The following is a 22,360-nucleotide window of genomic DNA, read 5'->3' as shown; positions in this document are numbered from 1 at the left end:
TAAAATTCAATCGAAGGAAGTTTGGTAACTCTCGAATGTTCATATGACGTTTTTCCTTAGCACGGCAGAACAAGCCTGAGTTCACTCGGATTCGGGATGGCCACTACCACCGCGGACCAAATTACGAGGCCCAGCCTGTATTTTTGCGAGTGTGTGTGTGTCCCTTTGACGAGCCGCGGGTTGCCGCATCTGATCAATGAGTGGGAGAGAGATAGACGATAAAACGGCGGCGTTTCAAAGCCGAGTGTGCTCCTTTGACGTGCCGCATCTGAGCAATGAGTGCGAGAGAGAGAAAGGACAAAACAGCGTATGGACCAATCCAAGTTGAGCCTTAGTCCCCGTTTACGGCCGTTCTTTCCAGGGCTCATGGTCGGAAAGCACTCCGGTGTTTTTTCGGGGCACCCGGATTCGGGATGGCCACTACCACCGCGGACCAAATTACGAGGCCCAGCCTGTATTTTTGCGAGTGTGTGTGTGTCCCTTTGACGAGCCGCGGGTTGCCGCATCTGATCAATGAGTGGGAGAGAGATAGACGATAAAACGGCGGCGTTTCAAAGCCGAGTGTGCTCCTTTGACGTGCCGCATCTGAGCAATGAGTGCGAGAGAGAGAAAGGACAAAACAGCGTATGGACCAATCCAAGTTGAGCCTTAGTCCCCGTTTACGGCCGTTCTTTCCAGGGCTCATGGTCGGAAAGCACTCCGGTGTTTTTTCGGGGCACCCGGATTCGGGATGGCCACTACCACCGCGGACCAAATTACGAGGCCCAGCCTGTATTTTGCGAGTGTGTGTGTGTCCCTTTGACGAGCCGCGGGTTGCCGCATCTGATCAATGAGTGGGAGAGAGATAGACGATAAAACGGCGGCGTTTCAAAGCCGAGTGTGCTCCTTTGACGTGCCGCATCTGAGCAATGAGTGCGAGAGAGAGAAAGGACAAAACAGCGTATGGACCAATCCAAGTTGAGCCTTAGTCCCCGTTTACGGCCGTTCTTTCCAGGGCTCATGGTCGGAAAGCACTCCGGTGTTTTTTCGGGGCACCCGGATTCGGGATGGCCACTACCACCGCGGACCAAATTACGAGGCCCAGCCTGTATTTTTGCGAGTGTGTGTGTGTGTCCCTTTGACGAGCCGCGGGTTGCCGCATCTGATCAATGAGTGGGAGAGAGATAGACGATAAAACGGCGGCGTTTCAAAGCCGAGTGTGCTCCTTTGACGTGCCGCATCTGAGCAATGAGTGCGAGAGAGAGAAAGGACAAAACAGCGTATGGACCAATCCAAGTTGAGCCTTAGTCCCCGTTTACGGCCGTTCTTTCCAGGGCTCATGGTCGGAAAGCACTCCGGTGTTTTTTCGGGGCACCCGGATTCGGGATGGCCACTACCACCGCGGACCAAATTACGAGGCCCAGCCTGTATTTTTGCGAGTGTGTGTGTGTCCCTTTGACGAGCCGCGGGTTGCCGCATCTGATCAATGAGTGGGAGAGAGATAGACGATAAAACGGCGGCGTTTCAAAGCCGAGTGTGCTCCTTTGACGTGCCGCATCTGAGCAATGAGTGCGAGAGAGAGAAAGGACAAAACAGCGTATGGACCAATCCAAGTTGAGCCTTAGTCCCCGTTTACGGCCGTTCTTTCCAGGGCTCATGGTCGGAAAGCACTCCGGTGTTTTTTCGGGGCACCCGGATTCGGGATGGCCACTACCACCGCGGACCAAATTACGAGGCCCAGCCTGTATTTTTGCGAGTGTGTGTGTGTGTCCCTTTGACGAGCCGCGGGTTGCCGCATCTGATCAATGAGTGGGAGAGAGATAGACGATAAAACGGCGGCGTTTCAAAGCCGAGTGTGCTCCTTTGACGTGCCGCATCTGAGCAATGAGTGCGAGAGAGAGAAAGGACAAAACAGCGTATGGACCAATCCAAGTTGAGCCTTAGTCCCCGTTTACGGCCGTTCTTTCCAGGGCTCATGGTCGGAAAGCACTCCGTTGTTTTCCGGGGCACCCGGATTCGGGATGGCCACTACCACCGCGGACCTTACGAGGCCCAGCCTGTGTTCATTGCTCCTTGCCGCCTTGCGTAAGGGTAAGGATGAATAGCCTGTGTCACACTATCAAAATACTCCATCAGAATATCAAGGTCAGGTGTTGTGATTGGCTTATTCGATGACTTGGGCCAATCACAGCACTTGACCTTGACCTTATTGATGGAGTATTTTGATAGTGTAACACAGACGTTTCTCTATTTCCACATGAGCCCCGGAAAGCTTGGAGTCATACAGAGAGCAGGGTTCAAGTGTAAATAGAGATATACGTCCTTGCGTCAGACGAGCCATGAAATACGGCGTTGTCGTCAGTCGAGATAGAGAAAATCCCGGAAAAACTTGGAGAATACCACCACGTATCAGGCGGTGAAGACTATGGGGGAAATATTGACAATGGACTTGGACTGAATCTCCAAGGCTTCATTACGTTCGTTTCCGTGAACGCGTTCTTTCTTCAAAATTTCGGTTTCAAAATCATTATTTCGTATGTGTGTATATGCAAAAAAATCCCAAAAAAATCAGTGGTGTTTTTTCAAAGTACGCACATGACTGAATCATTTTATATTTATATTTGTGTATCATCTATCATATAGGTTTGAAGAACTGGGATCAAAATCGTCAGGTTTAAGTTAAGTAAAATGGACTGTGAAGCAAGATTCGTGGATATTCCGAGACACGACGATACTAGGTAACTAACACCGCACGGTGGATGTTTGGTTGCTTACCTTGAAAATTGAAGGGGCAATAGTAATGTAAATGTACGTAACCACTTAAGCATTTGTGTGTTAGTTCCGCCTCCTCTGATTTTTCCGTCAGAAAACACCATCTGTCGAACGGTATATGAATCTCATTTTAGAGCGTGACGTATTTTATGGATAGCCCCTCTCCTGACTTGATTACCTAACCTATTTCCCTCCAGGGAAGGCAGTAGTATTTGGGAAGGATGCATTTGCTGTAAGAGGGCAGGCAAAACTCCGGAAAATCCAACGGCGTCTCGTCGGACAATGGGGGGGGGGGGAATTGGCTTGGGGGGATTTTCGAATAATTCCAGTATACGCCCCAAAAGTTGATCAAAGTTGACCGAATTAAAGACAATGAGCACCTAACTCAAATGGCTTGGTCCAACTAGAATCCGTCTAATTGCATTTCACGTCGCCTAACTACATATTATGTTTTATTTTGTCAACGGGAATCTAAATCAAAAAACGACTTGAAATTTCAAGTTAGAACGCTACTGAATTTCTGAATGTTTAAAGAAGAAAAAAAAAGAGATAAAGGCGCAAAGTTGAATGTAATTAGGCTAATTCTGGCTGTATCCGTCCAAAAAAAGGGGCAGCAGTTGCCCCGTTGTCCTCCCCGAATGAATAATGCGCCAATGAAATTCCCCCTCTCTAAAACAAGGTGGGTCAATTTACAATGCAATGAAGGGGCTTTTGTCAAAAGCTTTCAATCCATAGATCAGAGCTCTCTCAAGCCTAAGTACGACAGAGGTGCCACAGTCAGGGAATTTTAAAAAGTCAGGGAAAACCGGGAAATGTCAGGGAAGTTGACGAAAATGTCAGGGAAAATTTGTCAAATTTGCTTGCTAGAATGGGTTTGAGGTTTCGAGCAACAAATTTTGCCTGAAAACTATTTTCAATTATGCCTTCTTAACCATCCGTCACATCTTCAATTGTCAGGGAGTTCTACAAAAGTGTGTCAGGGAAATCAGGGAAATTTCAGGGAATTTCATTTTCTAAATTCTGTGGCAACCCTGGTACGAGTGCTTGAAAGGGAATAAGAAACGACGGCAAAGGCAGACTTGGCATGGATGCAGAGACCCGTCACTGAAAAGCTTTCTCTTGACAGCCATAAAGGCTGTGTAAACAGCGATTGGGAGTGTCGTCTTGCTCCTAATCGAACTTGCACATTTTCAACCCAACCTAAACAAATAGAATAATGTCGTCGCTCTGCCCGGAAAAGCCCCTGCTCTCTCATGAGAATCAATTGACGTAGAATCGTCGCTTGGCCGATATAAGGGGTAACTACACATTGGGATGAGCCCGGAAAAGCATTGAGTTGTATGGAGGACAGGGTTCATTGCAGAGTGCAGTTACGCCCTTATGTCAGCCAAGCGACGGAATGATGGGGGGTTTTCGTGAAAACCGGCAATCCTCAACGCAGTTACAGGGGGTTGACAAAATACAGCGTTCAACTTACAATTAGAGGCAGCATCCTAGTACTGCCGTGCTAAGGAAAAACGCCGTATGAACCTTCAGGCGTTGCCAAATTTCGATTGATAAAACACGAATTTCCTGGTAAACTTATGAATATTTTTCTTCCAATTTTTCAGATAATTTTGCTCGCAATTTAACCTAAAGCTCCTGAAGATTTCAAGGAAGAATATTTATAACTTTCCTCAAAAATAACTATTTTATCGAAGGAAATTTGGCAACTCTCGAATGTTCTTACAGCGTTCTTCCTTAGCGCGGCAGAGTAGTCATACTCCATAATATAAAGTCAGGTTAAACGTAACGCGCAACGCCTGAGGCGCGAAGCGCTTATTAATGGAGGGGGGGGGATTGTAAAAAAAATTGCAGGTAACGCCTCAAAAATTGATCAAAGTTGACTAAAATAATCGTAAAGAAAATCGGCACTCAACTCAAATGGCTTGGTTTAACCAGAATCCGTAATATATCCGTAGAATAATACCTTAATTGGACGTATTTATGCTACAAGGAAGTATGTCTCACAGGGCCGGATTTACCTACTTGCCGCCCACGCGGGCCGCCTGTATTTTGCCGCCCCCCTCTTATTCGTTTTGAAATATCAATAAAAACCATCTAGTGAAAGTGCCCGAGAGGAAGAGGTGCATATAAGACGCGTTTACTCGTGTCGGACACATTTTTTGCGAAAGCCCTGCCAAAACTACTAGCAAAAGTTAAGTTCCGTAAACCTATCTCTGGACAACGCCTTCCATTTATAAGAAATGTACGAAAAAATTATGAAAGAACAAACATAAATGAATCGGTGAGAACGAAAACACACCAACTGGGTGACGCAAAAATGCTTAATTTTCATCAAAGAGAGTCAGTTTACACAAAGGTCATCGAAGTTAACGCATCTGTTCCAACTTGGAAATTTAAAGTGTCCTGAAACACTTGTCTTTCGGCACCAAACTTCTTTTTCTTGAACTAACTTATTCAACCACTGTGCAGTTTGGCGTGTGTCTTGATTATTTTCATTTTTTCGGGTTTGTGCGTTTTCGTTCTCACTGATTCAAATGTGGTTTAATAATTTTAACATCCGCCGCCGCGCCGCTCTGACCCCACTGTGTTTGGCACAATACTTGAAGTATCCCTACAGTATTTTAGGCACGGAGCGTTTTCACGCCGCGCCGACCGCTGCCGACCGCAATGTGTTTGACGCAATGCGTGAGGTATTTATGCAGCCTTGTAGGCGCTATGCGTTTCAGGCTGACCGCTTTGTATTTGACGCAATGCGTGAAGTATTCATGCAGTCTTGTAGGCGCTATGCGTTTCACGCCGACCGCTGCTGACCGCACTGCGTTTGACGCAGTGCGTGAAGTATTCATGCAGTCTTGTAGGCGCTAATATGTGTTAAATGTCAACCGCCGCACTGAAGGCTTCTCCTTTTAATCTCAAGTCCTTGTCATCATTGCCCTCTGCGCCGCGCCGCTCCAGGCCAAATTGTGTGTTTGGTTTCTCTCTTAACTCGACTAATGAAAGGTGCTGTTTCTTGTATCACCGAAAGACAACAAAATTAGAAATTACTAAACTCTCAAGCAGGCTCGGACTGGCCAGAGCCGCTAGGCCGCGATCGCGGCCGGGGCCCCCAAGGACGATATAATATTCGACCTAAGACGTAATTTTTAGAGCACTTAAGTTTTATTTTAGGTACGTCAAAAAATTTCACTGAAATAACACGTAACAGTGGAGGCGCCCGACTCGAGGGCCCCAGTCGTCGAAAACTAATTAACTCTTAGATTACAGAGTCTTAATATTAATAAAAACAATTCTGGGGCCCTCTTTCCCGGGGCCCCCGAGGAAGAGGGCCCCACAATTTTTTTTTAATTCTCTTTCTTTGCCGTCGTCCTCGGGGCCCCCGAGGCTGAGGGCCCCAGAATTGTTTTTATTAATTTTAAGACTCTGTAATCTAAGGGTTAATTAGTTTTCGACGACTGGGGCCCCCGAGTTGGGCGTCTCCACTGTTACGAGTTAATTAAGTGAAATTTTTTGACGTAAAATAAAACTTACGTGCTCTCAAAATTACGTTTTAGGTCGAATATTGTATCAATCCAAATCTCTAATAGTTGACAATTTTACAAGCGTCCGGGAGGATAAAATTGCATTCTCGGGATATAAAGGATCCAAAAATTTTCCGGGGGGCGGCCGCCCCCCGGACCTCCTCTCCTTACTGGGGGGTCTCCCCCCCCCCCCGGGGGGCCGTCACGATACGTCGCCGCGGCCTAACTTTTTTCACGCCAGTCCGAGCCTGTTCAAAAATTCGTATTCGGCATGGTCTCGCATGATCTCCTTCGACAGTACACTGTGGGTCTGGGCTTTTGATTATGATGCATGTTAACATATAACAAATTCATGTTTTATACGAAGGTAAATAAATAAATACAACTTAAATACGCCCTATCTTGTGTCGGAGGCCGGAATCTGCTCAGGTGTCGGAGGGTTAATCTACAAAATTGAAGAGGTTATTCCAGAGGTCATCATACAATTTTATTCGTAGCGTGGGCGGTTCGGGAAGTGGTGGAACACGTTAGTGGTGGAAACTTTAGGAATTCTATTTCTAAATTTGAATCAGTGAGAACGCAAACACACCAACTCGGAAAAATGAAAATAATCAAGACGCACACAAAACTGCATAGTAGGTGAAGAAGTTAGTCCAAGAAAAAGTTTTTTGGTGCCGAAGGACAAGCACTTAAGGACACTTTAAAGGTCCAAGCTGGAATAGATGCCTTTATGAAAATTGACTGTCTTTAATGAAAATTGAGCATTTCCGAGCCACGGAGTTGGTGTGTTTTTGTTCCCACTGATTCATTTCTGTCATACAGTGCGTCCGCGCTAATAAAGAAGGTCGTTTATAAATTTGAATTTTGCCATGAGATTTCTGTATCCTCATTCCCCCGAGACAAGTATTTCTTTTCAGACAATTTTATCCGATCAACTTATACGTACGATAAATACATTTCTTTGAAAATTTCAAGTACATTTCGTTCAAGAGCAAGGAGAATCCCTAGAAGAGAAAAATATTCTTAAGTTTTCTAGAAAATTCTCGCTCTATCAGCTGAAATTCGGAAAATTACAAATAATGATAAGACCTTTTATTAAGCACGGCAGAGTTGAGTCTCCATCATGCGCCCTGATCTGGATTAGATGCGAAGTACGGTTTTTTATGAAAGAGAGACCGACGTGAAAATGCGTTTTTTCAGGACTTATGTTTGGCCAGTAAGTCTGGAGATCAGTACGACATTAACCCCTTCTGTCACACGGATAAAAAATCAAAGAAAATGAGTAAGAAAGGATCAATAAAATTCAAATTTTTAGCCTTGGTTGCCCATTTTTTGCGCTTTTTGTCCTCGTCACATTTCGGGCTATATCATCGTTTTTATTGCGTTCCCTCTATTTGTATATCGCTGCTGATTGTCTGTAAGCGAGCAATTTCGCTCTATAACGAAAGTAATCTTCCTTCAACCAAAATTGGACGCATTTGACTCAAAAGAAACTACATCCGTTGGGACATAAGCCTTGCCAATCATGCATTCTTATGGATCAGGGATTATGTCAGAATGGATATGGTTCCTTTTAATATAAAGACGTTCAATTCAATGTGCTTCCTAATTTCTTGGTTTTTTTTTTTTGAAACACTGAGGACAAGTGAATTTTCTGCGTGTGAAACTAGAAAAAGCTGTTTTCCATATTATTATTTCGCTTCAATGAAAGTAACGTGTTACATAATATCTCGGAAAGCTATTTCGCGACTTACAATTACTTCCTGCCATTTGCTGGTTTATCCTCAGAAGAACTCTTTCCACACCACCTTAGAGAACCCCTTTTCAAAATTAAGATTTAACCGTTACCAAAACACATATGACTTCAATTAATGTTTGTTTTGGTGACGGCTAACTCATCAATTTGAACTGGGAAAAACCGACGAGACAACTTGATTCTTATCAATGGAACTCTTTCCACACCACCTTAGAGAAACCCTCGTTAAGATAATCAGTTAACCATCACCAAAACACAGTTTATGTTAGTCAAAACTCATCACTTCACTGTGTTTTGGCGGTAGCCATCAGATTATTTTTACCAGGGAAAGACCGACTTTTATAAACACTTAATTTCTCAGGAGGTAAGTTCAGTGGCGCGTTGCTAGTGTATTCTCTTCGGAAAATACACTATTTCTTTTTTTATAGTGGTTGCTTCCCCCGTAGGCCTACCAATCCACTTCATGACTAATTACGGAAAAAACAGAGAGAGATGAAGGAGTTTTACGTATCCTCCCGCCTATACTAATGGACCATCTTTTTTTTTTTTTTTTTTCGCCGGAAGGGCCGAGGGTTTCTTTTACCGCCCTCTAACTTGCACCATACCGGGTCCTGGTTATGGATTCAGCCGTCGTAGGAAAGCGATGGCCGCCGGCCGACTGAACGAAGTGCCGAAACACCACTGCATCCTTCGAACCAAAGCTACGGTATCGTACGCCCCCTGTTATAAATTTACGAGGCGTTAGAATATTTAAAATTCCTAGACCCACTCTCTGTTAGGGGAGGGGAGACAAAGAAAAAGAATGAAAAGAAAAAAAGCGAGCCCTACTGGCACGCTTCCAAAGACAAAGAAAAAAAGAAAAAAGTAACATAATTGAAATTATGTTACTACGCGGGAGGGGTTGGGGGACTCTACTTTAAAACGCGAATCTACAAGTAATTACTGGTTTTCTTTGCTCTTTGTCTTTTAGAAAGCAAAAAAAAAAAAAAAAAAAAAAAAAAAAAAAAAAAAAAAAAGTTAGTAGAAAAAGAGGAGGAACCAACACCGGGAAGTGCGTTAAATCGCTAAAAGACAAAGAGCAAAGAAACCTCAAAAAATAAAAAAGAACAACAAATTAGAAAATAGCATGCGATAAGCAGCACATAACACACACGAGCAACATGTAACATTTAAAAGCAACAGTAACATATAAAAGCAACATATAGCACACGAGCAACACGTAACACGCAAGGAACATGAAACACACAAGCAACACGCAACACACACAAGCAACACGCAACACACACAAGCAACACGCAACACACACAAGCAACCCGCAACACACATACGCAACACGCATCAGTAGAAACATATAACACATAGATAACAAATATAACACTTAAAAAACATATAACACATAAATAACATATAACACATAAAAAACATATAACACATAAATAACATATAACACACAAATAACATATAAACACATATAAAACATATAACACACATGCAACACATAATACCTTCACCAACGAGTCCTGGCCAGGGACTGCCCGATCCACCCCCTGGTGCCTATATTTATAACGTACGGCGTGGTGCAAACAAAGCCCGGGAGCATTTTCAGCTGTGACGTCACGTTGGCTATCACCGTAAACCAATCAAATGCGTTGAAAAAAAAACTTTGAAGTGAAAATAAAGCACCGAGGTTGGGAGCCTATCACGATTGAGTTTGCTCTTGGAGGTCTTAGACCCTGAAAGGGCAGCCAACTTTTCTCCACGAAATATTCGAAACCGAATTGTAGTTGTTGCCAACCTTTACTTGACCCATTGAAGTGAAACCAGAGTACACCTAGGTTCGAAGACTTTCATAAGTAAAATCGTTATTTGGAGGCCGTGTAGGGCTTGAAAGGGCTGCCAACCTCCCCACATGAAAAATTAAGTCGTTGCCAACCTATAAATTCGAAGGGAAGATCCATCATAGTACCAAACCTAGTCAAGGAAAAATCCCTAGTTTCCGGAAAAAGAAGGAAATAAAAACTAGTAAATCCATCCATGCTCCATGACGACTCAAACGTCATCAGACGTTTGTCATTTGAACTGACCAACCCCAGCATCGTTTTTTTGGGTGACGTTATTCTAAATTCCAGGGTCCGTGGTCACACCATCAATATTTTCCTCATTATCTCAAGGTCATGTAGTCATTATACAAAATATTGCGTGGGCCACCAAAAATTGACGGAAATGGTGTATAATGTGACGTCAATGTCGGTTAATCCACCGCGTGACCTTGAGACATCGACCGAAATATTGTTAATGTGACCACAGCATATTTTGATCAGCATATTTGAAGGAATTTCGAACTAGAATACCTCCACTGCAGCAATGCATTGTGGGGGAATACTTGTAAGACCCTCGTACACGGTCAAATTGCGAACAAACTGAAAAGCCCCCGATGACCCGAAATCACATCACTGGCCAGTGAAGTGTGATAGATGACATCTGAATTTGTTCGTATTGTAATCGTGAGATGATAAAACCAAGAGTTCCTCATGAATTTCAAGACGGACAATTGGACGTATTTATGCCAAACTGAACTATGTGCATTATAACGTGAGCCCTGCTATGCATACATTCTCATGGGTCTCAAAGCTCATGCCTAAATGCACATAGCTCCGTTTGACAGAAATACGTCCAATTGTTTCTCCTTGCCCGAAAAGGTCGGTGGCCGTGGAGGTTCACTTGGACTTGGAGCAACCATGATAACTCCCAGGAGATCAAATTGCATACTCAACGAGATGAAGGAGCTTAGAATGGTTGCGATGAGTTGAAGTTGAAGTAAGGGCGCCTTACGGCTTGTCCCTTTGACCTTGGTCGGAAATCCTCTATTATCTCTATACATTATTTGCGGCTAGGCACAGGCTCGGACTGGCCAGAGCCGCTAGGCCACGATCGCAGCCGGGGCCCTCGTCCTCGGAGGCCCCCGGGGCCCCCGAGGACGATATAATATTCGACCTAAAACGTAATTTTTAGAGCACTTAAGTTTTATTTTAGGTACGTCAAAAAATTTCACTGAAATAACACGTAACAGTGGAGGCGCCCGACTCGAGGGCCCCAGTCGTCGAAAACTAATTAACTCTTAGATTACAGAGTCTTAATATTAATAAAAACAATTCTGGGGCCCTCTTTCCCGGGGCCCCCGAGGAAGAGGGCCCCACAATTTTTTTTTTAATTCTCTTTCTTTGCCGTCGTCCTCGGGGCCCCGAGGCTGAGGGCCCCAGAATTGTTTTTATTAATTTTAAGACTCTGTAATCTAAGGGTTAATTAGTTTTCGACGACTGGGGCCCCCGAGTTGGGCGTCTCCACTGTTACGAGTTAATTAAGTGAAATTTTTTGACGTAAAATAAAACTTACGTGCTCTCAAAATTACGTTTTAGGTCGAATATTGTATCAATCCAAATCTCTAATAGTTGACAATTTTACAAGCGTCCGGGAGGATAAAATTGCATTCTCGGGATATAAAGGATCCAAAAATTTTCCGGGGGGCGGCCGCCCCCCGGACCTCCTCTCCTTACTGGGGGGTCTCCCTCCCCCCCCCCCGGGGGCCGTCACGATACGTCGCCGCGGCCTAACTTTTTTCACGCCAGTCCGAGCCTGCTCTCAAGAAATACGAGACTTTGTCGCCTTTTCTCGTTTGTTATTTTTTTTTCTGAATCCGATTTTTTTACCCCTACATTAAAAAAAAATCACAAAATTTACCGCCCCCTGAATTTGCCGCCATGGGCCGCGGCCCATGTGGCCACCCTCCAAATCCAGCCCTGAGAGATGTCTCATGCTCACCCTATGCACATAGTTCCTTTTAGCATAAATACGTTCAATTAGGACTCCAAAGGCATGCTCATTTTGGCTTCCTGTGACCTGGTCAAAAGTTGCACAAGCGTGAAAGCGCCACAATGGATTTCCGCAATCTCTTCGTTTCTGCCTACGGGAGAAGAGGGGCGTAATATTTTCAGTAGGTAATTTTCGTCGAAAAATCGGATTTTAAGAGGTCGTTGGTATTACTTCTCACTAGAGTCGTAATAGAATTAGAATTACGCATCTCCGTTTGTGACGTAGCAGACTTCCTTTCCTGTCATACTTCATTTGAGGGGCTTGAAGGAAAAAGCGCACAAGTGCAGTTTTTGAAAAAATTGAGATATTACTGATTTCAAGTAAAACTCGTCTTAATGCATGTTCCGAGAAAAATTTGCCCCCGAATTCCAACTTTTAAGCCTCAAAAAATCAGTTTGAACTTTCTTTCCGCCATAAGGATCCATGTAATTTCGAAATTTCAAACACGTATTTCTCGAAATAGCGAAAACTGCACCTCTGCGCCTTGTCTTCCAATCCCCTCATTTTTTCTTCAGAGAACTAGTCAATGTTATTTCTTGTAAACTTCCTTGAGTTTTCTCCGCTGTTAGCAGAATACTCTGTGTAAAGAGGTGTGTGAAAAAACGGCCAAAATGCCTCAAGGCATTTTCGAATTTTGATCACTTGGGGCGATACAGTAGCTTCCCAGACGCCCAAAACCGGTCACCGTTTTGCTTAGAAGCGCCGGGTTGCGACGTTGCCATTTTTGAAAGTGGAAACCTTTAAAAATTCATATCTCCGCCGCATCTCAACCGATTTCAATGAACTTTTTTTTAAAATGTTCCTCTTAAATAGAGCTTTCTAGTGGTGTATAGTTTTCTGGGGTTTACTTGGCTTTAAGTGGCACTTACGCGGTTTTAGCAGTTCTTGATAGACACAAAAATTTAGTTTTTATTTTACCACGATCGTGGAATCGACGGAATCTAAACAAAAACCAGTCTAAATGAAAGTTCAGATTCTCACCTTTCTAACGAGCACAAGATCATCCCGGGGAAACGTTTAGTTTCCGAGATATGACCGCTCAAAGTTGGTCACATGCGCTTTCGCGCAATGTGAATGCGCCTTATCACTAAGTCATTCGCGAACTGGGGGTCCCTTATGTTCAATTTACGTTGAAATAATTACACAGAGCAGTAAGGTGTACAACACGAGCCGTATTTTCACCTTCGGCTTCTGATGTGCGACGTTGCCATTTTTTTAAGTGGAAACTCTTAAAAATGCATAACTCCGCTGCATTTCAACCGATTTCAATGAACTTTTTTTTAAAATGTTCCTCTTGAATAGAGCTTTCTAATGGTATTTAGGTCTCTGGCTTTTATTGACTTTAGGGCGGCACTTAGGTCATTTATACGGTTCTTTGCAGAGATTTTTCATATAAAAAATAGTGTTGCTATTTTTTATTTTTTTATTTTTTTTTCCGCGGGTTGTGGGAGGGTTTGAAATGGCGAAATTTAAAAGAAAAAACTTTGAAAAGAGGGATTCTTTTAATCACTATTCTTACGTGTATAAATATTGAAAGCGACGCTCTCATTGTACAAGAGAAGTTGGTGTTGCTAATTTACCAAGATTTTTGCATTATACTTTAAGCGATGGTGATCTTCCGATCTAGTTTGAATGTTAAAATAAATCGGGGAAAATACTGACCCCCTTCCGAAAAAAAAATAAAAAATAAAAAATAGCAACACTATTTTTTATATGAAAAATCTCTGCAAAGAACCATATAAACGACCTAAGTGCCGCCCTAAAGTCAATAAAAGCCAGAGACCTAAATACCATTAGAAAGCTCTATTCAAGAGGAACATTTTTAAAAAAAGTTCATTGAAATCGGTTGAAATGCAGCGGAGTTATGCATTTTTAAGAGTTTCCACTTAAAAAAATGGCAACGTCGCACATCAGAAGCCGAAGGTGAAAATACGGCTCGTGTTGTACACCTTACTGCTCTGTGTAATTATTTCAACGTAAATTGAACATAAGGGACCCCCAGTTCGCGAATGACTTAGTGATAAGGCGCATTCACATTGCGCGAAAGCGCATGTGACCAACTTTGAGCGGTCATATCTCGGAAACTAAACGTTTCCCCGGGATGATCTTGTGCTCGTTAGAAAGGTGAGAATCTGAACTTTCATTTAGACTGGTTTTTGTTTAGATTCCGTCGATTCCACGATCGTGGTAAAATAAAAACTAAATTTTTGTGTCTATCAAGAACTGCTAAAACCGCGTAAGTGCCACTTAAAGCCAAGTAAACCCCAGAAAACTATACACCACTAGAAAGCTCTATTTAAGAGGAACATTTTAAAAAAAAGTTCATTGAAATCGGTTGAGATGCGGCGGAGATATGAATTTTTAAAGGTTTCCACTTTCAAAAATGGCAACGTCGCAACCCGGCGCTTCTAAGCAAAACGGTGACCGGTTTTGGGCGTCTGGGAAGCTACTGTATCGCCCCAAGTGATCAAAATTCGAAAATGCCTTGAGGCATTTTTGGCCGTTTTTTCACACACCTCTTTGAAGCTGTGAATTCGACGTAAGTTTCTTTTCGAAATAATCAAAAAGTAACGGACATTTTGCAACAGCGCAATGAAGACATACGTGGTTTCGCACTCTGGCCAACGATTTTAACGGTCCCATGCTGTATAGTCATTGAAATTCTCCAATATTATTTGGAGATATCATTTTACTCCCTCACAATTCATACTTCTCATGCAAGATAAAAATGGAAAAATTAAGAATAAGGTAAATGCATTAAACCTTTTTTTTTTTTTTTTTTTTTGGCATTGTCCGGTGTTTTTGAGTGCAGGTTGAACACCCAGTTTCAGATATTTAGTTTCGTGTTATATTTTAAAAAAATTTCACAGCCTCATTAAAATTGTATAAAATACTCCAATCTGCCGGATATTTCTTTCTTTTCATGCACCCTGTGTTCCTGCAGAGCAAAAAACCAAGCAAATGTGCCTTGTTTGGTATAAGCAGATATTTTTCTTGATTGTCTTCAATTCATTGCAATATTATATTCTTTGTTTCAGTGCTGGTGGTTTAGTCACAGCTGTTGCACCTGTGGTCGTACGCGGGTAAAGGACTGTGGGTTGGATGGCCAGGAATTCACCTTGTAAACTTAAGTGAACCCATTCCAGAATCGGATCCAGCAGATCAAACACCTACAGCTGGTCTTTTATCAGAAAAAGTAAGGAACTTATTCATTGTTCTGATTCATTTCTATGGGTAGTATCAGTAGCCGGAGCACAACCAAAATAATGAAAGTAGATAATATAAGTCTAGGTTTTGCTCATAGAAAATGAGGCATTTGAATGAAGCAAAAAAGCTTTTTTGCTCTCTCTCCTTTTGGATTGCGGCTAAGAAATCAGGCGATTTCAACCGGGAATAAGCAGTCTCTCGTTTTTTTATGCAAATTATTCTTATTCCAACATTTATTTTTAGATCAAATTTTGAAATAAACTGGATAAAGAAAGTAGGTATATGGAACAATATGTTCGATGCTGTGTTAAATTTAGACTCTAAGCTGAAATCATAATTCATTTTCCCATGCAGAATCAGTTAATGGATTTAAAACTGACAAATTCGACAAGTACATCAAATTTCTTGGAAGTCTGAAATTTCTTAAAATTCTGTGGCTTAAAATACGAAAATGGCCTAATTTACAAGAGGGTATACATGTTTGTCTGTATCTTCTTTACAAAAATCTTTTAAATTTATAATTCCAGGTGGTGGCTGTGCACGTAGAGCCTGCTATTTTTGATGCCTATTACAATGGTTGTTGTAATGGCACATTTTGGCCTCTATTCCACTCAATGCCGGATAGAACTATTTTCAGTGCGGATAATTGGAAAGTAAGTATTCTTTTCTATCACACATATACATTCATGAAGCAGTTGTAAAGGTCACTCCAAGTGCATTTGTTGAAACAGCAGCTCTAGGGGCTTAATGCATGTTTGGATTCTCCGGAGTAACCCACATCTCTTCTGCACACATGTTACTCGAGAAAATTTTTGGAGGATTCTAAATTGCTTTAGAATCAACTTTTGGAGGGAGGTTAAAGGCTGCCTCGATATTTTCAGTGGGCTATGTTCCATCCTTGTGGATTAGGACTCCAGTTTTGTATACAAGACGTATGTAATGCAAGATATATAATCTTAATTATAAATAAATAACAAGGTGGTAGAATATTGTCAGGTTTTGACCAGTCGACAGGGAAATCTAGGTAAAAAAAATTCCAAAAATTTCAACTGTAGACTGATATTAATAATTACAGTTCAAATTCTCGACTCCAGTTGAAACCTTTTGGCCTTGATTTTCCCATAGAATGGTGAAAACCCAGCATTATTCTACCATGTCGTTACTAACAGTTTGGGCCATATTTTTAGTGTCTCTCTCTTGTGTTAATGATAAATGTGTGCTGAAATATGTTCTCATTGTTTAATTTTGTTTCTTTGTTTGCAGGCGTATCAGGCAGTAAATTTAGAATTTGCAGAGAAAACAGTAAATGCTTTAAGAAGGCTGATAGAGACTGAAGAAGAAAATGCTGGGACTCCTTTAGTCTGGTTACATGATTACCATCTCATGCTGGCAGCCAACACAATTCGCAATGTGAGTTTAACTTTTATCAAGCTTGAAATGCATTCTCTGTAAATTTCAGCAAAGACAGATTCCCCACCTGGCTACGTCAAAAATGTCGTTTCAAACCATTCCCATTTTTGGCATTTTCAAGACGAAGTTTTTTGCCATTTAAAGTTTAAAAAAAATCTGGAAAAATCCTAGAAGCCCAGTATATTCCACACTTTTAGAAAATGTATTAATCAAATGAGTGCCACTGACCCATTATTTCATCAGTAGAAAGAGTATTCAGTAGAAACTCTTAGAACACAAATTCCCCTACTCAGCTAAACTTTTACACACATTCAAATTTTGTACTTTTATCTAATTAAGAAAACTTGCGAGCTGAAAAACAGGATTCCTTCATCTGAATTGACAGAAATTTGCATTCTCCTTATGCGTAATTAATCTGTAGCTACACAGTGGGTTTTAACTAAATCTAATTAAGAAAATGAAAGTCCCCATGTCTGAAAGCGGAAAAGCACAGCGTAACACCTCAGGAAAACATCCCCGCTGAAAAGAAAATCATTCGTTGGGCCGTTTTTTTTTTTTTGCCCCCCCAAGCCAAAATGGCGGCCGATATGCGCCGCCGCGGGGTGCAAATGTTACAACTCCCTCACAATGTCAAGTGACACATCGATTCCTATGTAATTTTGGTCGTAGAATCCGAATATGAGGTCAGAAATCCCTCACAACCAAAAGGGATCGCGCAAATTCAAGATGGCGGCCAAAAATAGGCCCCGGAGTAAAAATTCTCAATTCCAGCTTTTGGTGACGAGTGAGATGTCTTTTTTTATGTTTTTTGGGTCATAGGATCCAAATTTGAGGTCAAAAATTCCCTTCTGCCGACAGGGATCCCTCAAATCCAAAATGGCTTCCATTTTGGGGCTGACATATTATTTCCGAAAGACGCGTGTAGTCGAGTGAGGTGTCTTTTTACATGTTTTTTGGACCATATGATCAGAAACTGGGATCCAAACTGTGTCCCTGTGGGCCGGAAGGTAAGATTTGTCCCTTAGCACCTTGATTGTAACGTTTTTATCAACTATTTAAATAAAAACTCAGAATTTCACTGTTTTCACTGTTTCACTGTTCAAAGAAGATTATTTTTGTTTTGTTCCTATTTCTCTTGCGCTAGTTTCTTTGTGAAGCAGGGGACTATAGCCCCTGCTAGGCAAAAAGGTCAAACATTATTTGTAAGAATAGAGCATTCTTGGTGTGGTTGGCGCCGTTCTAACAGTGAAATTCTGAGTTTTTATTTAAATAGTTGATAAAAACGTTACAATCAAGGTGCTAAGGGACAAATCTTACCTTCCGGCCCACAGGGACACAGTTTGGATCCCAGTTTCTGATCATGTGGTCCAAAAAACATGTAAAAAGACACCTCACTCGACTACACGCGTCTTTCGGAAATAATATGTCAGCCCCAAAATGGAAGCCATTTTGGATTTGAGGGATCCCTGTCGGCAGAAGGGAATTTTTGACCTCAAATTTGGATCCTATGACCCAAAAAACATAAAAAAAGACATCTCACTCGTCACCAAAAGCTGGAATTGAGAATTTTTACTCCGGGGCCTATTTTTGGCCGCCATCTTGAATTTGCGCGATTCTTTTTGGTCGTGAGGGATTTCTGACCTCATATTCGGATTCTACGACCAAAATTACATCGGAATCGATGTGTCACTTGACATTGTGAGGGAGTTGTAACATTTGCACCCCGCGGCGGCGCATATCGGCCGCCATTTTGGCTTAGGGGGGCAAAAAAAAAAAACGGCCCAACGAATGATTTTCTTTTCAGCGGGGATGTTTTCCTGAGGTGTTTCGCTGTATTTTTCCGCTTTCAGACATGGGGACTTTCATTTTCTTAATTAGATTTAGTTAAAACCCACTGTGGCTACCGAGTATGCTGCCCTTCTAAGAAAGAACGCCGTATAAACATTCGAGAGTTGCCAAATTTTCTCCGATAAAATGTTTATTTTTGTGGAAAATTGTCGATATTTTTCCTAGAAATTTTCAGACTTTTTAGATCGAATTGGAAGGAAAATTACCTGAGAAATTGAAAGAAAAATATTCACAAATTTTTTTGAAAATTAGTGATTTGTCAAAAGAAATTTGGCAACGCCTGAAGGCTCATACAGCATTTTTCCTTAGCACGGCAGTATGAGAACCTACTTTAAATCCAGATCTGCACATCAAACCTCTCATATGATCTTTAAAAGTGTTCGTCCCACTAAAAATGCTGATTTTTGTTTCAGTCTGCAGATGACCTAGGATTAAAATGTAAGCTTGGATTTTTCTTACATATACCTTTTCCTCCGTGGGATATATTTCGTCTTTTCCCATGGGCAGATGAAGTGCTACAAGGAATGCTGGGTAAAAACATTTTTCTTTTTAAAATGAGGGGCTTGGAGGACAAGGCGCATAAATGCAGTTTTTTGCTATTTCAAGAAATATGTGTTTAAAATTTCAAAATTACATTTAGCCTCATAGCAGAAAGGAAGTTTAAACTCATTTTTTGATGCTTTAAAGTTGGATTTTAGCCAAGAATTTTTCACAGGATGTACTTTCCAACTAATTTCAGTTGAATTCATGAATATCTCAATTTGTTCAAAAACTGCACTTGTGTGCTTGTGTAGAGGACAAGGTGTCCTCTAAGCCCCTTAAATCTTAATTTCATGAGACCTTAATCTTTTTCCATCTCTCTGTGTATAAACCATGTCCTCTTTGGTTTAAGCTATGGTAGCACTGAATATATCTGTACATTCTTGAATTTGTATGTACTTTTTATTTACAAGATTTGTTTCAAAAGTAAGATCTCCATATTTTTTCAAGTATAATAAAAACATTCGCTTTGAGAAAAAAATACTATAGCTCAAAAGCTAATAAAGTAGGCTACTGTTCTATGAATACAATCTCAATTTCAATCGATGAACTTTTCTAGTCGCAGCAACAGCTTTCAAATACCCTCATTTTAGTGTTCTATGACCTTTCGGACTCTGATGTTTGGAGACTTTCTCCCCCCCATGTCCCCTCTCTTCGCCCTCTTTCTGTCCTCCTCTCTTAGAGTCTTCAAACAATCACCTGAAAAAGGCTCTGACTCATCAGCTTTTAATATCTGAGTAAGCCCCTCTATGCAAGATTTTTTTGAAATCCAAATCCCTTTATTTAGGCAATTCCTTCAGATGATTGATCACATTGACTGTAGGGAAGTGAAGAATAATTCAGATTGAATCATTATGTCTTTTAAATACTAGCCTCACGTTGAGTTTACTTAGTTTCAGAGGCTGCTTCACTGTAACAAGTCGTGTCAATTCTACATGTCAATAAAGTTTAATTTGTCCTCCAGGATGTGATATGGTAGGCTTCCATATTGAGGACTATTGTCTGAACTTCGTTGATTGCTGCCAGCGAAGATTAGGGTGCCGTGTCGACAGGAAAGGTCTTCTTGTGGAGCATGGAGGTCGCACAGTCAGAGTTCGACCGTTACCCATTGGTATACCCTACGAAAGATTCGTCGAGTTGGCTAAGGCAGCACCACCGGTAATCACAAACAAAGATCAAAAAACCGTGCTAGGTGTCGACAGATTGGATTATACCAAAGGATTGGTCCACCGCCTCAAATCTTTTGAAGTTCTCTTAGAAAAACATCCGGAACATAGAGAAAAGGTAATCATAAGAATGCTCCTTTTGCTATTACTTTTGTTATGATCTCTTCAAGATTTTTCTAATCATTCAGTGGACTTGGTCTAGAAGAGTGATTTAAGGCCTCGCTCTGAAAAGTGACAAATGAGAGGTAGAGTCAGTGAAAGGCTTCGAGTATTGTCAATGGGGTGAAAGGCAGGTACATCTGCTCATTCAAAGAACCTGAACTTGGAGAAGTTGATCACATCTGAAACAATAGACTGGCCTGCAGGCTGATTATTGAAATTGACTGACAAAGCGATAGACAAAGAAGACATAGAAAGTATGAAATAATCCTATTGGTTGAAATGGTTGATTCCTATAGAGTAAGAGAGAAAATTATGGATTTACAATAGGGTCTCTCATGGGTTGCCGTTAGTTAGTCTATTACCTACCTCCTTTGTCCATTGCAATCACCGGCTTCCACCAAAAAATTGCCTCCACATCCATTTTGTCTTCTTAGTCTATAGCTTTGTCTATGAATTTCAATAGTCAGCCTGCTGTTCACTTGACTCCATCCTTCACTCTACTTTGGGACCATAGTTTTTGTCTAGGGCATAAAAAGTTCCAAGACATTGACCGATTCTTGCAGTTAGCATTTTTGCTTCCGAACTAAATGTCTCATTGCCCTCATGGGAAATGCCAGATTTTATGGCAAAATATCAGATTATACAGCAAAATGTGTGGTTTACCCCAATGAACAAATGAGCCCATGTGAGCTGAATAAAAAAAGGGGAAAAATAAGGAAGGTCATCACTTTTAAAAATTACCTCATGGCCCAAAATTTCTCTTTTTCTCAAAGCGATATGTGGATAGTGAGAGCGGGAATTTTCTATATTTCTAGCTTATGCCACATTTGTATATTTTTGTGAGGGGCTTATCTGTGTGCTTACTTGTGTGCTTACTCCTTACTTCCTCTTCTTTTATTTTGTTGTATTTTCCAGACCATGTACCTAATTCTCGAATGGAAATCTTTCATTGCAGGTGGTACTGATGCAGATTGCTGTTCCATCACGAACAGATGTCAAAGAATATCAGGACCTGAAGGAAGAAATGGACCAACTCGTTGGCAGAATCAATGGTCGATTCACCACACCTAATTGGTCTCCCATAAAATACATTTACGGATGTGTGTCGCAGGATGAATTGGCAGCTTTTTACAGGGAAGCGGCAGTAGCCTTGGTCACTCCTTTGAGAGACGGTAATTGAAATTCTCTCTATGCCTTACTTGTGTGAATTTGTTCCATTTCTTCTTGCCATTTCAGGAAAACATGTAGAAAAATGACAGCCAACATACAGTGGATAACTCAAAAACTGAAAAACTTAGGTTCACAAATTTTTTAGCCAAAAGTTGCAGGATAACCCGTCACTTCTTACAACGTAGTGACATGCATTGATTTGGTGCCCAATGGCATGTGTCCATAGAGGCTAAGTGTCGGCCTTATGAGTCTGACATACCTATCTATTCCTCAAGTGCCAAGCTCCCCAAAAACTTTTAAGGAGCTGCAAGTGCCAAATTGACAAAATTTTTGAAAATCATTTATCTGAGAACTAAGAATCATAGCGTAATCGTGAATTGAATGAACATCTCTATTGTGTCAAGAGCCTCCAGAAAATAAATTACATGATATGATTTTTTCAAGTTTAATTTGAAAAATAGGTAGCCTCCAGAATGTCAGAACGCCAGCCAAACATTCCCTACACTATATGTACCTGCGCTGTTTCCTAGAAGAACCCATTTTTTATCATCATGAAAAAGTTATATGCTGTCCTTGACTCTCTTTGCAACATACGAGGGAAATATTTTGGTTGAAAGTTTTAAGGGCAGAAACGAAGAAAGCTCGAGAAAAACACTTAGTTTCAACAACCGTGTGTTTGGAAAAGGGTATCTTTCCATGTTCCAGTGTTTCGGAAGCTATTACTCAAGTTTATTTTGACAAAATCCTATCATATAATACATTTTCTGAATTCTTCCACATGCTGAAAATTCCCTTGTAAATTACAGTTTGCTCTAATTCTCAGCTCTTAAATAAATAATTTTCGAAAATGTGTCAATTTTGCATTGTGACCTTCCGTCACATTCTCCCAACATTTTTTAGAGTGCTTGAAACTTTGGGATTAGATTGAGCATCACTTACTGAGTAAATGTGTTCAT

General features: G+C 41.3%; 1 protein-coding gene across 1 annotated transcript in view; it reads left to right on the top strand.

Annotated features, from left to right (window-relative positions):
• The window catches only part of LOC109043277 (uncharacterized), a 49,110-nt gene that overhangs the window by 14,541 nt on the left and 12,209 nt on the right, over positions 1-22,360 (top strand). Inside the window, 7 exon segments of the mRNA XM_019060419.2 lie at positions 14,940-14,982; positions 14,984-15,097; positions 15,636-15,761; positions 16,372-16,518; positions 18,780-18,897; positions 19,871-20,190; positions 21,190-21,406. Coding sequence (XP_018915964.1) covers positions 14,940-14,982; positions 14,984-15,097; positions 15,636-15,761; positions 16,372-16,518; positions 18,780-18,897; positions 19,871-20,190; positions 21,190-21,406 — 1,085 coding nt within the window.

This window comes from Bemisia tabaci, chromosome 3, assembly GCF_918797505.1.
Source record: "Bemisia tabaci chromosome 3, PGI_BMITA_v3".
NCBI classification, from domain to species: Eukaryota; Metazoa; Arthropoda; class Insecta; order Hemiptera; family Aleyrodidae; genus Bemisia; species Bemisia tabaci.
The sequence above is the reverse complement of the archived record's forward strand: the minus strand, read 5'-3'. Positions and strand labels throughout refer to the sequence as shown.